Genomic DNA, 16,482 nt, shown 5'->3' with positions numbered 1-16,482 from the left:
TGTTGGTTGATTTTATCCACTTTTAAAAGTGGATTTTACAAAAAGGCACCAGCTGGAGTTTCTTATCACAGGTATTTTTAATACAATAGAAGAATCTCAGTTTCTCACACACAGTGGTAAACCTAATCCTTTCCTCTCCTACACTTCTTCCTTTGAGGCCTGAAGAGAAAAGTGTTTGTGTGAGATTATTCTCTTTCAAAAAAAAAAGTGTTATTCCAGTTATTTCAAAATCTCTTTTAAAAAATGGAAAAAATTTTATTCAATACATACTGTGTTAAACAGTTTTGTTTTTTTAAAGCAACTAGGGGAAAAAGAAGGAGATTAAGGAAGGGATGAGGAGCACAGTTTGGAGTTGATGAGACAATGACAGTAGACAGTGGGAGAAGGGAAACTACTTAACTACTTAATGTTTATTTCTGTTGTCTCTACCAAGGAGGTTGATCTTCGGACTGAAAAGTTTGGGGAAAAAAACTGTGAGCTGAAACCCAAGAAAAGTAAGAAGATGAAAATAGAGCTGTCTTTAATGAGTTATTAATTCATCCCAGCGTACTGACAAAACTGGAGGGTGTGATTACAATTGTCAGTGATCTTTGAAAGACTATAGGGGGGCAGCTAGGTGGCGCAGTGGATAGAGCACCGGCCCTGGAGTCAGGAGTACCTGGGTTCAAATCTGGCCTCAGACACTTAACACTTACTAGCTGTGTGACCCTGGGCAAGTCACTTAACCCCAATTGCCTCACTAAAAAAAAAAAAAGAAAAGAAAAGAAAGACTATAGGGAGGGGTGGCTAGGTGGCGCAGTGGATAAAGCACTGGCCCGGGATTCAGGAGTTCCTGAGTTCAAATCCGGCCTCAGACACTTGACACTTATTGGCTGTGTGACCCTGGGCAAGTCACTTAACCCCCATTGCCCTGCCCCCCCCCAAAAAAAAAAAGAAAGAAAGACTATAGGGAGGGGTGGCTAGGTGGCGCAGTGGATAAAGCACCGGCCCTGGAGTCAGGAGTACCTGAGTTCAAATCTGGTCTCAGAACATTGACACTTACTAGCTGTGTGACCCTGGGCAAGTCACTTAACCCCAATTGCCACACACACATACACACACACACACACAAAGAAAGACTATAGGGAGGTAACAGGACTGGAGGAAGGCAAATGCACCATCAAAAAGGCAAGAGAGTAGAGATTCCTAGCCATAGACTGGTGAGCTAGACTGATTTCAAGCAAGATTATAGAAAATATTATTTAAAGGGATGGTTAATGAACTTCCAGAAAAGGAAGCAGTTACCTCAAAGAGTCAGTACATCTTCATCAAGAACAGGTAATACCAGACTAGCTTCATTTCCTTTTTTTGACAGAATAAATTGATTGACTGGTAGATAAGGGGAATGCTGCATTTGTAATTTATCTAAATTTCATCAAAACATTTGACATTGTTTCCCATGCTGTCCTGTGGTCAAGATGAAGCAGAATGAGCTAGATGAGCAGTGAGATGGATTCCTAATAGGTTGAATGACCAGACCCAAGCCAAACAGTACTCATTAATGGAACAATGTTAATTTGGATGGAGGTACCTGTAGGTATTTATCTGTGGGCTCTGTTTGATATTTGTATCATTGATTAGATGAAGTTATAGTGGCCTGCTTATCAAATCTTCAGATGAGCCAAAGCTGAGAGGTGTAATAACAGATTAAGTAATAGAGTTAGGATCCAGAAAGAACATTGAAGGCTAGAACACTAATCACAAATTTAGAGTTGATAAGGACTTAAGAGGTTATCTAGTACAGTGGTATCAAACTTTGCTGGCAACATATTGACTTAGAAAAACTACATATTAACATTGTCTGTGTCTTATTGTAGTTTTATTTATTTTCTTAAATATTCCCCAGTTACATTTTAGTCTGTTTCCAGCCACACTGGGGAGTGTTACAGGCCATGTCTGATCCCATCTGATCTAGGAGAACTCCAAAACTTTTTTTTTTTAATGTATGAGGTATTTTATTTTTTCCATTACATGTAAAGATAGTTCTCAACTTTTGTTTATACATGCTTTACAATTTCAGATTTTTCTCCCTCCCACCCCTCCCTCCCCCCTCCCCTAGACAGCAGGTAATCTGATATAGGTTATATCTATATATCTCTATACATATAGATATATATATATATACACACACACATATATATACACATAATAACATTAATCCTATTTCTGCATTAATCCTGTTACAAGAGAAAGAATCAGAGCAGTGATGCAAAACCTCAAAATAGAAAGAAAAAAAAAACCAACAGCACCCAAAACAAAAGAAATAATATGGTTCAATCAGCATCTATACTCCACAGTTCTTTCTTTCTTTTTTTTTCTTGGATTTGGAGATCCTCTTCTATCATGAGTTCCCTGGAACTCTTCTGTACCATTGCATTGGTGAGAAGAATATAGTCCATCACAGTAGGTCAACACTCAATGTTGATGATACTGTGTACAATGTTCTTCTGGTTCTGCTCATCTCACTCATCATCAGCTCATGTAACACCCTCCAGGTTTCTCTGAACTCTTCCTGCTCATCATTTCTTACAGCACAATAGTGTTCCATTGTATTCATATACCACAACTTGTCCAGCCATTCCCCAATTGATGGGCACCCCCTCAACTTCCAATTCCTTGCTACCACGTAAAGAGCAGCTATAAATATTTTTGTACATGTGGGAACTCCAAAACTTTTAAAAACCATTTATTGATATTTTTATATCACCACACTTCCCACTGTATTCCTCTCCCTTCCAAAAAGTCAGCCCTTATAACGAAGAATAAAAAAAAGGGAAGAAAAATTTAGTAAAACACATAGAAAATTTTGGGATTGTATACCTACAGTAATAACAACAATAATAATAATAATTTATCCCCACCTCTACAAAAAAGCAGGGAGAGGTACATTCTAATATCTGTCTCTTGGGAGCCAAGTTTAGCCATTATTATTTCACATAATTCAGTGTGATTATTTTATTGCTTTCTTTCCATTTAAATTATATCATCAATCAACATGTACCTTTTATATGCCAGTCATTATGCTAGGTTCTGGGGATAAAAATACAAAGAATTAAACAATCCCTACAAGTAACTTAGATTCAATAGGGGAGAGAGGTACATTTAAAAATATATACATAAATATAAATATGCTTCTAAGTATAAATATATGCTTTTATGTTTATAGTATTTCTATACATACATAAATGTATATAGCATAAATGTTCAGTTAATAAATTTTTATAGATAACATCTATATTGTTCAGGCTCTTCACTTTTCATCAGTTCATGTAAACTTCTCATACTTCTTTGTAGTCATCATTTCATATAGAAAAAAATATTACATTACATTCATGTATAACAATCTGATCTACCATTCCCCAATTGATGGTCACCTCCTTTGTTTCCAATTCTTTTTCACCACACAAAAAATGCTGTTGTACATATTTTGGTGTCTAGGAAGCCTTTCTTTTGTGTATTTGACCTCCATGAAGTATATGCCTAACTGTATATTTCAGTTATTTTGTCTGCGGATTTTCAAATTGCTTTTCAGAATGGATGGATCAATTCAAAGCTCTACTAACAATGCATTGTATGCCCATCTTGCTGCAACCATTCTAATACCATTGCCATATTTTGTCACCTTTGCAAGTTTACTTAGTCCATGATGAAAGCTCAAAGTTGTTCTGATTTATAGTTCTCTTGTTCTTAGAGATTTAGAGCACTCTCTCATATCAATCCCTTCATGTTTACAGATGAAGAAACTGAGACCTATAAAGGTTACATGACGTGCCCAGATAATAAATAGCAAAGCTGAGATTCAAACTCAGACTTAATAACACCAGAACTAGGATGTTTCCATTGCTATTTTCTTATTCCCAAGAGTTTTCCTTACTTAAGCATAAGCATAAGTATAAGCTACTCATTACAGTGGATAGAGTGCTGGGTCTGGAGTCAGGGAGACTCATCTTCCTTAGTTCAAATCTGGCTTCAGACACCTACTAGCTATGTGACCCTGGGCAAGTCACTGCACCCTGTTTGCCTTAGTTTCCTCATCTGTAAAATGAGCTGGAAAAGGAAATGGCAAACCCCTCCAGTATCTTTGCCAAGATAAGGGTGTCAACCAAGGCCTGACACAACTGAAACAACTGAACACCAACCATAACATGAGCAAGGAGAAGCTATCCTCTCCTTTCCTGAGCTCTGCCTTCAGTCATCGAATTTTAGATTTTTTTTTTCTCCCCAAACCAACAATAAGATGATATAGTATAGTTGGCTTCCCTTTATCTTCTAAATACTAACCTGAGATATATAGCCATTTCCTCAGATCCAACAAGAGGAGACATCCATGTAAATACATATACACATCAAATATAAAATCATATATGTGAAAAAACCCAATCAAAACCATCTCCTTCACACAAAAATAAGCATGTAGCCTGTTGTCCCTGCTAAATATTAGATCTTTCTGGCGAACTTGTATCTTTATATATTGCTTTCTTATTTATCATACTTAGTATAGTAGTTATATTCATAAGGAATTCCACTGTCAGTCATGCAGGTTCCGAGGGGGAAAGCGATATAAAAAGAAATTAGAATATAGACTCTACAAACAGCCCAGTATATATACCATGTACCAGACTTCCTCCTATACCTAAGATTTGGTACCCTAAAATTAGGAATGTATAGGAAATTTGATCATGCTGCTTGTCAATAGGATTTTTGGTAGAGAATTAATGATATAGGCAAACTATGCAGATGTAGGTAGATAAATCCAGATTTTCTCTCTCTCTCTCTCTCTTTTTATATATATGTGTGTGTGTATATGTATGTATACGCGCACACACATATGTGTATATACACATATGTGTGTGTATACATATGTATACGCACACACATATGTGTACATACACATATATTGGTGTGTATATGCATATATCTAAATATATCTTATATGTCTACATGTTGTTTTTTCCAGTAAATTCCTTGAGAGCAGGAATTGTTATGTTATCTTTGCATTCTCAGGGCCTAGGATAGTGACCATCACATAGTAGATAGTTAGTAAATGCTTATCAAATGATCCATTAAGAAACATCTTAAGATTAGTTGCCTAGGTGAAGAGTTCTATAGATATTATTTGTTGAGCCTAGTAAAATGAAATTGAATTGTAATAAATATTAAGTCCTATACTTGGGTTGCAAAAATATCAGTCACAAACAGAAGTTGGGGGAGTCATGGTAAGATTGCAATTTGCTTTTAAAAAATAATCTGGGGGCAGCTAGGTGGTGCAGTGGATAAAGCACCGGCCCTGGATTCAGGAGGACCTAAATTCAAATCCAGCCTCAGACACTTGACACTTACTAGCTGTGTGACCTTGGGCAAGTCACTTAACCCCCATAGCCCTGCCCCCCCCAAGAAAGTTTAAAAATAATAATAATCTGGCAGATCTAGATGACTACAAACTCAATAGTCAACAGTGTAATATAAAATTTTTAAAATTTAATATGATGATAGACTTTATTAAGATTCCATTCAATTCCATTCAACAAGCATTAAGGAAAATACAGTGTCCAGAACCTTGAAGTTAATACTTCTTATCTATTATAACCACATCTGTAATATTGTGTTTAGTTCTTGGCACTACGTGTTAGAAAGAGAATTGACAAGTGAGGAATGTTTAGAGTAAGATGAAGGCTCTCAAAATCATGCCATACAAGATGCCCTTGAGGGAATTATGAGGATTTTGCCTATTAGAAAAGAAGATTTGGGGAGCCTATCACAACTGTCTTCAGGTATGTGGAGAGCTGTCTCACCTTAAATGATCCAAAAGATCCCATTAATCTGGAGCTTTTCACCAGTGATTCAAATCACCACCTCTCCATGCCTTCCCTCCTGAGAAACTCTTTTTTATGACCTCCCATAAATTCACTGTAGAGGTCCATTCAAGGTATTTTGAGACCTTCTTTCCTTTTTCCTTATAGCCAGAGGACAGCAGTGAAATATGTTTCAATTTTAAAAGCATTTCCTATTCACTCAGGGCACAGTACTAGGCTAGTGGAGATACAAACACAAAAAGCAGGCCCATCTCCAAGAACTTACATTCTTACTACAGATTCAACTTGCTTGGCCTGGCCCTGGAGGGCAGAACTAGGAAGAGTGGCTGGGTGGGAGTTTGAAAGAGGCCCATTTAGCACCCCCATAAAGAAAAGCCCTGATAATTAGGGCTGTAGTTCTGACAGGAGAATGGGCTGTCCCAGGGGTATAGTCTTTATCATTTGAGATCCAAAAAAGAAAGGATGGAGCAGCTAAGTGGCGCAGTGGATAAAGCACTGGCCCTGGATTCAGGAGGACCTGAGTTCAAATTTGGCCTCAGACACTTGACACTTACTAGCTGTGTGACCCTGGGCAAGTCACTTAACCCTCATTGCCCCACGAAAGAAAGAAAGAAAGAAAGAAAGAAAGAAAGAAAGAAAGAAAGAAAGAAAGAAAGAAAGAAAGAAAGAAAGGAAGGAAGGAAGGATGGTTGGCCTTAAAGGATGGCTAACCTCTTGTAGGTGATGCAACAATTCAGTCAACTGTGGGGCTGAATTAAATAATGCCAGCTATATCTTCCAAATCTGAGATTCAGGGATTCTGTGTACTAAGCACTCTATAAGATGGGGGGAGAGGGGGGTGGTGGGGTTGGAAAAGTATTATTATCTCTGAGGGATTTGTAATCTTATTAAGTAATATCTTAAGCAAAAGGAGGAAGGAAGAGAAGAATTGTGGCAGTGCAAAAACAAATATTTTAGGGACAAATACCCTATTATCAATATTTATAGGTCAAATTATTTACACATGGCATCTTCTAAAATCAGGATGAGCTATGCCTGTGTGACAGTAGACAAAAATACTCCAGTCTATAATCTATTCTATTTATATTTATAGTTATAACCTAAATGTAGTTTATAGTTAGATGCTATAATTATAAGTTATCATCTAGAGACTGGATACTATAGGTCAGAATTTGAATGGAAGTTCTTACCAGGAAGATGCAAAGTGTCCCAAAAGTCTTAGTGCAGTTTTAAGCTTTAATAACTTCAGAAGTATAAATTCTACAAACTTTACAAATGGAAATGTTAATTATCTGAGTTTTCAAAATATTTGTTTCATATTAAAATTCTGCACTCTAGACAATTTTTGAACTTTGTAAAAATTTTCCTCAGCTGATACTCAGTGACTGAAAAGATTGCATTTATCATCCTAGCCCTAAGATCATCAATAGATTGGGGTTTTGCTGTATCCAACATAGTTTTAGGAGCTAAATCAAGTAACCAAGGTGGCCAAATAAGAAAACCTCTACTGATGCACTGGTGTGAGAAAGTCTCATCCAGAAGCTTTTTAAAAATGGAAATTAAAAATGTTTTATTCAAACTTCACAACACTGAATAAGTATAAAATAAATTTAAATGATCAAACTTTTAAGGGGTCTTTTTGTAACTTGGTGACATGTACACTTCACAAGTTATTAAAGCTTAAAACTGCACTAAGACTTTGAGGACAGTCTTCTAAGTTGAGGGAAGAATTTGGAAGTCAGAGAAATGATTACTAAAGCTGGAGGGAACTTTGTAAGCAGTATAATTAATGACTGTAGTAGACAGCATTGGCCCTGGAAATAAGGGACCCAGATTTGAGTCCTGGCTCCTTTACTCACAAGTTGATGACCTTGCTCAAGTGATTTCACCTCAATTTCCTTATCTTCAAAATAGGGATAATAATATTCAAAATACCTGCCTGCTTTACATGGCTGATGGAACACCAAAATGAGACCACGAGTATTAAACAATGATTATTCAGCCAGTCAGCAACCATTTGCTAAGCACTTACTATTCCTCCCAGCTCTAAGATTATGATTGTTTGTTTGTAAAGCTGATTAACTATTGCTGGGCTGCTTGAGGCATGTTCTTGCCTAATAGCAAAGATAAATCATCCTCACAGGTCCTCTCTTTTTGGGGGGGCGGGGCAATGAGGGTCAAGTGACTTGCCCAAGGTCACACAGCTAGTGTCAAGTGTCTGAGGCCGAATTTTAATTCAGGTCCTTCTGAATCCAGGGCCGGTACTTTATCCACTTTGCCACCTAGCTACCCCCACAGGTCCTTTCTAAGACAAGGATTCTTTGATGTCAATTTTTGTTGCTGAAATAGTAACTTTGACATCATCTTTCCCCCCTCTAGCATTCATCCTTTTTTCTTCTTCCAGGGGGATATAAGCTGAGGATCTCTCTCTCTCTCTCTCTCTCTCTCTCTCTCTCTCTCTCTCTCTCTCTCTCTCTCTCTCGCCCTCTCCCTCCCTCCCTCCCTCTCCTTCTCCCTCCCTCCCCCTCTCCCCCTCTCTCCCTCCCTCCCCCCCTCTCCCTCCCTCCCCTTCCTTCCCTCTCTTCCTCTCCCCTCCATCTTTATAGTACCTAATACCTATTACAATCTCTTGCATATATTAGGCACATAATGAATGCTTGTTGAATGAAGTCATACTCATTCTAAACATCATTTGTTGACATCAGCAAACACACTATCTCACTGCCGACACTGCCCTCTAGGCTCTAGGCCCTTTTAGCCCCATTGAAGAAAGATGGTTGAGTTGATCGGTTGAGAACAGACACTCTTCTCCAGGAAACAATATTTAGAGGCGACTCCTTCCATCTGTCTTTTTTAGCTCAAGACTTTTCCCTCTTTATTACTCAGTCTGAGAATGGATTGTGTGACAAGTCACTAAACCTTCCTGACTTAGTTTCCACAGCTGTCAGTCTCTGCAGTCATTGGCACCAGGTGATGACTTAAAGCTGAGGTTCTTGAATGAAAGGTTCCTTTGCAAATATAAGTGCAAGCTGGGTGTTATCAGAACTCAATTAAACTGAACAAATTGAGGAGAGGTTTTTTTGTTTTTGTTTGGGGGGGGGCAATGAGGGTTAAGTGACTTGCCCAGGGTCACACAGCTAGTGTCAAGTGTCTGAGGCTGGATTTGAACTCAGGTCCTCCTGAATCCAAGGCCAGTGCTCCATCCACTGCGCCACCTAGCTACCCCCAAGGAGAGTTTTGAGAAGAGCAATTTCCTAGTTTGAATGAGGACTCTAGACCAGGCAAATGATACACTCTTATCAGATTATAACAATTATTCATGTTTTCATAGCACTTTAAGGTCTACAAATCATTTTTCTTGCAACAATTTTGTGAAATGGGCAATTATTAACCCCATTTTACAGATATAGAAACTAAAGGCCCAGTTCCCACAGAAGAGAAGAGGCTTGCTCAGGGTCACAAGGCTAATAATAAGACTAGGTAGGACTCAAATTCCAGTCTTCTGAGTTGTAGAGTTCTTTTCATTGCATTTTATTACCTCAAGGATTGACTGCATTACTGAATTTACTTGGAACCCCTTCCCTATCTGGTCTCTTGGAGTTAGACTGAAAGTTAGGGGCCTTATAATCAAAAAAGAAATTTCTTTTGCCTTGTGCAAGATCTAAAAAAGTGAACAGAAAAATATTATTTGTACTGATTTCAGATCCATTTCATTAACTATCGTTTCAACAAATATTTGTTAAGTAACTACTGTTTACAAGGAACTATGCTAGGTCTAGGGATATTATAGCAAAAAACAAAAGAGATATTACATTCCTGAAGAAAGAAAGAAAAGGAGGAAGAGAAGACGATGATGAAAAAGAAGGAAAAGGAGGAGGAAGATGAGGAGGAGGAGGAAGGAGGAAGAGGAAGAAGGAGGAAGAAGAGGAAGAGGAAGAAGGAGGAAGAGGAGGATGACTATCAAAGAATGCTGAAGAAGGCAGAAGAGGATGGGATCAAGGGTATGAGTAGAGGAGTTGGCCTTGGTGAAGGGGAGGATCATCTCTTTACCAGACACTTGAGGAAAGATGGAAATATTTGGGAGATATTTGAAATCAAGGGACTTTGTGACACGAGGAAGAAAAGAGAAGAGAGAATTCTTTTTTTTTTTTTTTGTGAGGCAATTGGGGTTAAGTGACTTGCCCAGGGTCACATAGCTAGTAAGTGTTAAGTGTCTGAGGCAGGATTTGAACCCAGGTACTCCTGACTCCGTGCTCTATCCACTGTGCCACCTAGCTGCCCCAGAAGAGAGAATTCTTAAGAGAGTAAATAAGTACAGTTAAACTTTACTAGAATTTATGATAATCAGTCAGGAACTAGGTTAAAGTTTGCACTTGCATGATCTAGAAGGGAAGAAATATTTTCTAAGCACACAAACATGTAATGTTTAACTTCCTTAAACTTTTCTTTAATTTCAAATACCCCATTCACAAATTACTTGATATACTAATTATAAAGTATTCTTATCTTAGCTCTTCCTATTTCAGCAGTTTCTTTGAGGAATTCTACTAAACAATAGTTTATTTGTCTAATTGGAGTCATTGGATTTGAAAATAATAAAATTAACAATAAAATGCCATTTTAAAAAAAGTTGTTGATTTTGGCTTTGGGGCCATTTCAAACTGACCTTACTCAAATTAATCTAAATTAGTGAAGTTTTTCTATATTATCTTCTGAACTAGTTCATGAGATCAGTTCATATTCTCCACTTTGAGGTTGGAAGCAACAATATTTTGTGAAATATTAGATGTTTAAACTTAGGTGTAACCTAACTGCCAAAGAAAGAAATAAAGGAAAGAATAAAGGAAGGAAGGGAAGGAAAGAAAGAAAGGAAGGAAGGAAGGAAGGAAGGAAGGAAGGAAGGAAGGAAGGAAGGAAGGAAGGAAGGAAGGAAGGAAGGAAGGAAGGAAGGAAGGAAGGAAGGAAGGAAGAGAGAGAGAGAGAGAGAGAGAGCGAGAGCGAGAGAGAGAGAGAGAGAGAGAGAGAGAGAGAGAGAGAGAAGGAAGGAAGGAAAGAAAGAGAGAAAGAAAGAAAGAAAGAAAGAAAAAGAAGGAAGGAGAAAGAAAAGAGAGAGAAAGAAAGAAAGCTGATGTTTCATTTAATTTCAGATGTAGAAGGGACCTTAAAGGTCATTTCATTCAACCTCCTAATTTTGTAGAAATCTCCATTAATATCCCTGACAAATGTTCTTCCTCCCTCTCTCCAGTGATGGGGAATTCACCCTTTCCCAAAGCAGCCTATTTGCTTTTTCAAATCTACCCAAGTACAAGGAGGGAAAAGGGAAAAGGGCAGGGTATATGGGCACCTAGGAGAAGCAAGGAATATATTAAAAAACAAAACAAAACAAAAATGAGTCAGCCTTTGAATGTTGCAGGGTATGAGTAATTGAAGGCAGCGAGGTAATCCAAAAACTTTTGCTACTTGACTTTGGATTGTGTTTTTATACTTACATTTAAAAATGTGTATTTCAGTGTTCCCAGAATTCACTTCAAACTAAATAATGAAGCCATACTGTGAAGACTGGAATTGTAAAGCATTCCAGTTTCCCCATCCTGACCCCCTGACCCTCATTCCTGTAACCCACTCAATGCTGGAAATATTTATTTTACACTGATCCAGGTCTGTGCCCTTTCTCGAACCTTTCTTGACAGCTAATGATTAAGTAGTTTGGGTTTAAAAGGGCTTTTCTGCAAGATAGAGGGAGTCAGAAGCCAGCAAAGTAAGTGTTTAAGCAGGATAGGAACTAATTGACATTGAACTTGAAAACAAGATTTGTAGGAAGCTATTAGAGGTAATCCTCCTAGGGTTAATCAATTTAACTAAATAAAAATAACAGCTGAACCTTTAGAATAATAATTCCTTCATAATACTATTTTACAGTTTACAAAGACTTTCCTTACAATAGCCTTATGAAATAGTTAATGCAAGTATTATTTCTATTTAATAGAAGGGGAAACTGGGGCACAGAGGTTGTTTTTGTTTGTTTATCTTTTTATGAGTTGTCCAAGGTCTCACAGCTATTTAAGGACAGAAGCAATATTTGACCTGGCATTTTCTTAGTTTAAGTCAAGTGTTTTGTGCTTCTTTTGTTTTTCTTTTTCTTTCCTGAAATACCATGCAATGAGATATTATTAGTCCAAAACAGAGAACTTTATTATTGACAAATATATGCTTTTCCTTGCAGGATCTCAGTGGGACAGTGTGCTTCTGTGTGGTGATCAAAAAACCTTCAATCCATTAGAAACTTTTGACATAGAAATGACTGTACAGGTAAGTCTACCTACACTTTGTTTTTGTCACAAACTGCAGAAGCATGTCAACTTTCCTAGGGACAACTGCCAACCCATCATCCAACATCTGGGGTATTCCTTTTCTACTCAAGCAAAGTGTTAATGTAGCAGATTCATTGACCAGCAGTTTCGATGACTGACTTCCGGAGGGAGGATTTCCTTTCTAGATAATTACAGAATTTGATGAAGGGACCAGATGTGGAATTTCCTTCAATTCAGGTTCCGGGTTAGGAAAATACCTTTGAACCAGATTCTCAAACATGTATGTCAAGGGTAGCCTGACATAAGGCATCATGATGTACTTGGAAGTGTCTTATACTGGGAATTAAGATCTGGGTTTGAGTGATGGCTCCTGCATGTGACTAGAAAGATTATCTGAACTCTCTAAATCTGTTTCCTCACTAATGAAGATACTTGGACCACTTACTGTGCAGAATTATTGTCAGGCAGGCACTTTATAAACCAGTAGTACCTCCTCATTTTGTTGGGGGGACTTGTGATGTGGATTAGGGAGCTAGCTCACCCAAAGAATTGGAGGTTCATCACGAATCTTGTCAAATAAAAAGAGATTTATTAGGAGAGAGGAATATATGGATGGGGGACCGAATCACTATGGAGACTGGCTGGCTGGATAAGAAGAAGACCTGGTCTTTTTTATGTTTACAAACAAAAGCTACATGCAAAGCAGCTGGGATGGGGCAAAACAAGTAGAAGGGAAACAGCTGGAAAGGACTGTCTGGGTATAAATAGTACCCATCCATATCAATATATCATCTTTGTTCCTTGCAGACCAGGGTCTCCATGCTTGGCCACACTATATTCCTGAGGTGGGAGGCAGAGCTACTTTTCCTCGGGAAAATTTAAGGATTCTTTGGGGGTTGGGAATCCCTCATCCAAAACAATTTGACTGTGAGTGCCTTGAGAGTAGGGACAACCCTTTGCCTTTCTTTGTATAGGCAGGGCTTAGCACTGTACCTAGTTCATAAAAGGTGCTTAATAAGTGCTTGTTGACTGTCTGACTATGCAGCTAGGAGCGATTATTATAGCTTGGGCTACATTTTTACACACAGTGTATTTCAGCAGTTTCAACCTACCACTGTGTGGTGTAGATACCTATTTGGAAGTCAGCAAGCTGGAAGCTCTTGCCACTATGGTCGCAGTGAAAGAACCACAAAAAAGCAGCTTTGATCCAGACACATAATTTCTGCTGCTGTCTGAAATGAGCAGCCCACAGTGACCAAAGGTGATAAAATGGGTCATTCTGGAATCCAAATCAAATTACGCCAATGAACTAGCTGCATGAGATCATCATGGCTGAATCTGTAATAGAAGTTGTCAGATGCATAAAAATAGCTTTTCGAGCTCTAAAATCCTGCAAATATATGATCTAGAAAATTACTGCCCATCCAGTTCCTGTATCACAGGCAAAGAGGAAAAAGGATAGCATGCCATTTATTCATTTAAAGGAATGTGTGTTTTTCTTTAAACAAAATTGATTATGCTTACATTTGAAACTAATTACATTAAGAATGAACTTCTGGGGACAGCTAGGGTGGCACAGTGGCTAGAGCACTGGCCCTGGATCAGGAGGACCTGAGTTCAAATCTGGCCTCAGACACTTGACACTTACTAGCTGTGTGACCCTGGGCAAGTCACTTAAACCCTCATTGCCTTTAAAAAAAAAAAAAGAATGAACTTCCTCTTTCTTTCCTAATAGCTAGCATTTATATAGAGGTTTAAGGGTTCCAAAGCACTTTATTAAACTATCTCATTTCACCCTCTCAACACCCCAGGGAGGTAGTTGCTATCATTGTTATCCTAATTCTATTATCATCCTAGGTGACCATGTCACCCTTCCTGTTCAATAAACTCCAGCACCTCCAGGATTAAATAGCAAATCATCTGCTAGGTTCAAAAAACCTTCATGGCCCCAGCCCCCTTCTACATTTTCAGTCTTCTCATACCTTATTCCCTGCTGCTTACTTTTCAATCTAGTGACACTGGACTCCTGGCTCTTCCATCTCTAAGCTCTAGGGATTTTTATATCTCTCACACCCAGAATATTCTCCCTCCCCCATCTCCCATCCACTGGCTTCCTTTTTTTTTTTTTTTTTTTTTTTTTTGGTGAGGCAATTGGGGTTAAGTGACTTGCCCAGGGTCACACAGCTAGTAAATGTTAAGTGTCTGAGGCCGGATTTGAACTCAGGTCCTCCTGAAATCCAGGGCCGGTGCGTCTATCCACTGCGCCACCTAGCCTGCCCCCCTTGGCTTCTTTAAGTCCCAGTTAAAATCCTATCTTCCCTGGGGCAGCTAGGTGCTACAGTGGGAAAAGCATCAGCCCTGGATTCAGAGGACCTGAGTTCAAATCTGGCCTCAGACACTTGATACTTACTAGCTGTGAGACCCTGGGCAAGTCACTTAACCCTCATTGCCCTGCAAAAACAAAACAAAAACCTATCCTCTATAGGAAGCTTTTCATAATCTTTTTTTTTTTTTTTTGGTGAGGCAAAAATGTCATTGTATTTTTCCTATCTGTCCTTCTGAAGTTTTATTATATATTCCTGGGCACCACTAGCGGTACACTAGGCTGCCTCCTTCTCATGAGAATGATATAAAGGTGCCTTTGTCATTCGCTGCTGAGTTCCTGAGAATTATTGAGAAGAGGATGGATTTTTTCCTCACAAAAACCAAAACCAAAATTATTATATATTCCAACATGCTAACATAAAATATTTTGTTCAACTGTCCCCCGACTGCTGGATATTTAGGTTGTTTCTAGATTTTCACCATTATAAATTATACTGCTATAAATACCTTTGTAAAAATAGTTTCTTTTTCCCCCCGTTTTTTTTTTTTTAACACTACTAGGGTATATTCCCAGTGGTGGTACTATTGGGTCAAAGGTTGTAACATAAGTCCTGTTAGTATTCTGCCAGGTTGCTCTCTGAAAGGATTTCACCAATTTGCAGTATATAAACATACCTATTTCTCCCTAGCAGCTACCAGAATTGAATTTTGTCATTCTTATCAGTTTCTGTGGCAAAATAATGCTCAAAATTATTTTTACTTCTATTTTTTATCATTTATAATTTCTTTCTTTTAAAATTACTGTCAAATTATTTATTCTCTTGTAAATTTTCTCTATTATCCCTTTACACCATTGGAGAAGTGATGTTGCTATTGAATAGTTATATGCATTCTTTGTAATTTTTAGTTATCAGGTTTTGTCTGATATCATTGCAAATATTTTTATTATTTTTCATCTGTTATGTTGTTTTTGTCAAATTTTCTATTTCTATGTAATCAAGTCCCTCACTTTTTCTCCAAAAATTTCTTTTTTTTCTATTCTGTAGAGAAAAATTTATCTTCCTTTTTCCAAGTGGGTTAAATATTAATTGCTACAGTACTTTTATGTACAGTATTTTTATGTTTATCTCTTTAATCTAGCCAATTTATTATGGGATATGGTGGGAGAAGATAATCTGAATTTGTTTTTACCATGTTGCTATACAATTTCCAATATTTATTAGCAATTAATTCTTGCCCTTGTATTTATTTTTCCTCAGATTTAGTTACAAATATACTTGATTCTAGATAAGGATTACATATTCTATTTCTGTTAGTCTTTTTTTTTTTTTAACCTGGATACAAATTGTTTCAATGGTATTACCTAGACTAGACTAGTCATATACCTTCATCCATTTTTTATGACAGTGCCCCTTTGATATTCTTGTCTACTTGTTTTTCCCCATCTGTGTTTTAGGGTTTTATCTTGTCCTAATAAACCTATTCACATTGTAATTGCATTTTCTATAAATTAATTTGGGAATTATGACAATTTTACTTGGTCTGACTTATCAATGAACACTGATAGTCTTCCTTTATTTCTACATAAAAGATTTACAAAGTTCATATGTGTTTAGGTAAATTAGTGCAAAGTATATAATATTTTATTTTTGCAAATAGAATTTTAATCTAATTTTTCATCTTCATCAGTGGTATATAAAAATAAAATATATATTTTGTAGGTTTAACTTGTATCTTCAGCCTTGGTAAAAATTATTTATTATCTCAAGTTTTTGTTGAGTTTCCCTGAACTCAGTTGAACTAGTCTTTGGATGACAAGTATACAGTTTATTATCTGTATATAAAGCTTTTTCTACCTTGTAGGACCTACCAGTCTGCACTTTTCTGCCAGACCTTGGAAAAGTCATGCATTGCTCGCCCAAGGTCCCATCCAACCACGAGACAGTCTCCAGGACTTCAGTGGAGACAAAGTATGTTGAAAGAAACTTATCACT

General features: G+C 37.6%; 1 protein-coding gene across 7 annotated transcripts in view; it reads left to right on the top strand.

Annotated features, from left to right (window-relative positions):
* The window catches only part of PALM2AKAP2 (PALM2 and AKAP2 fusion), a 561,773-nt gene that overhangs the window by 360,520 nt on the left and 184,771 nt on the right, over window positions 1-16,482 (top strand). For all 7 annotated transcript variants that reach the window (XM_043965514.1, XM_043965480.1, XM_043965488.1 and 4 more), the window contains one exon: window positions 12,076-12,161. In XM_043965514.1, the coding sequence (XP_043821449.1) occupies window positions 12,076-12,161 (86 nt within the window). The remainder of the gene's footprint in view (window positions 1-12,075; window positions 12,162-16,482) is intronic.

Source organism: Dromiciops gliroides, chromosome 1 (assembly GCF_019393635.1).
Source record: "Dromiciops gliroides isolate mDroGli1 chromosome 1, mDroGli1.pri, whole genome shotgun sequence".
NCBI lineage: Eukaryota > Metazoa > Chordata > Mammalia > Microbiotheria > Microbiotheriidae > Dromiciops > Dromiciops gliroides.
The sequence above is the reverse complement of the archived record's forward strand: the minus strand, read 5'-3'. Positions and strand labels throughout refer to the sequence as shown.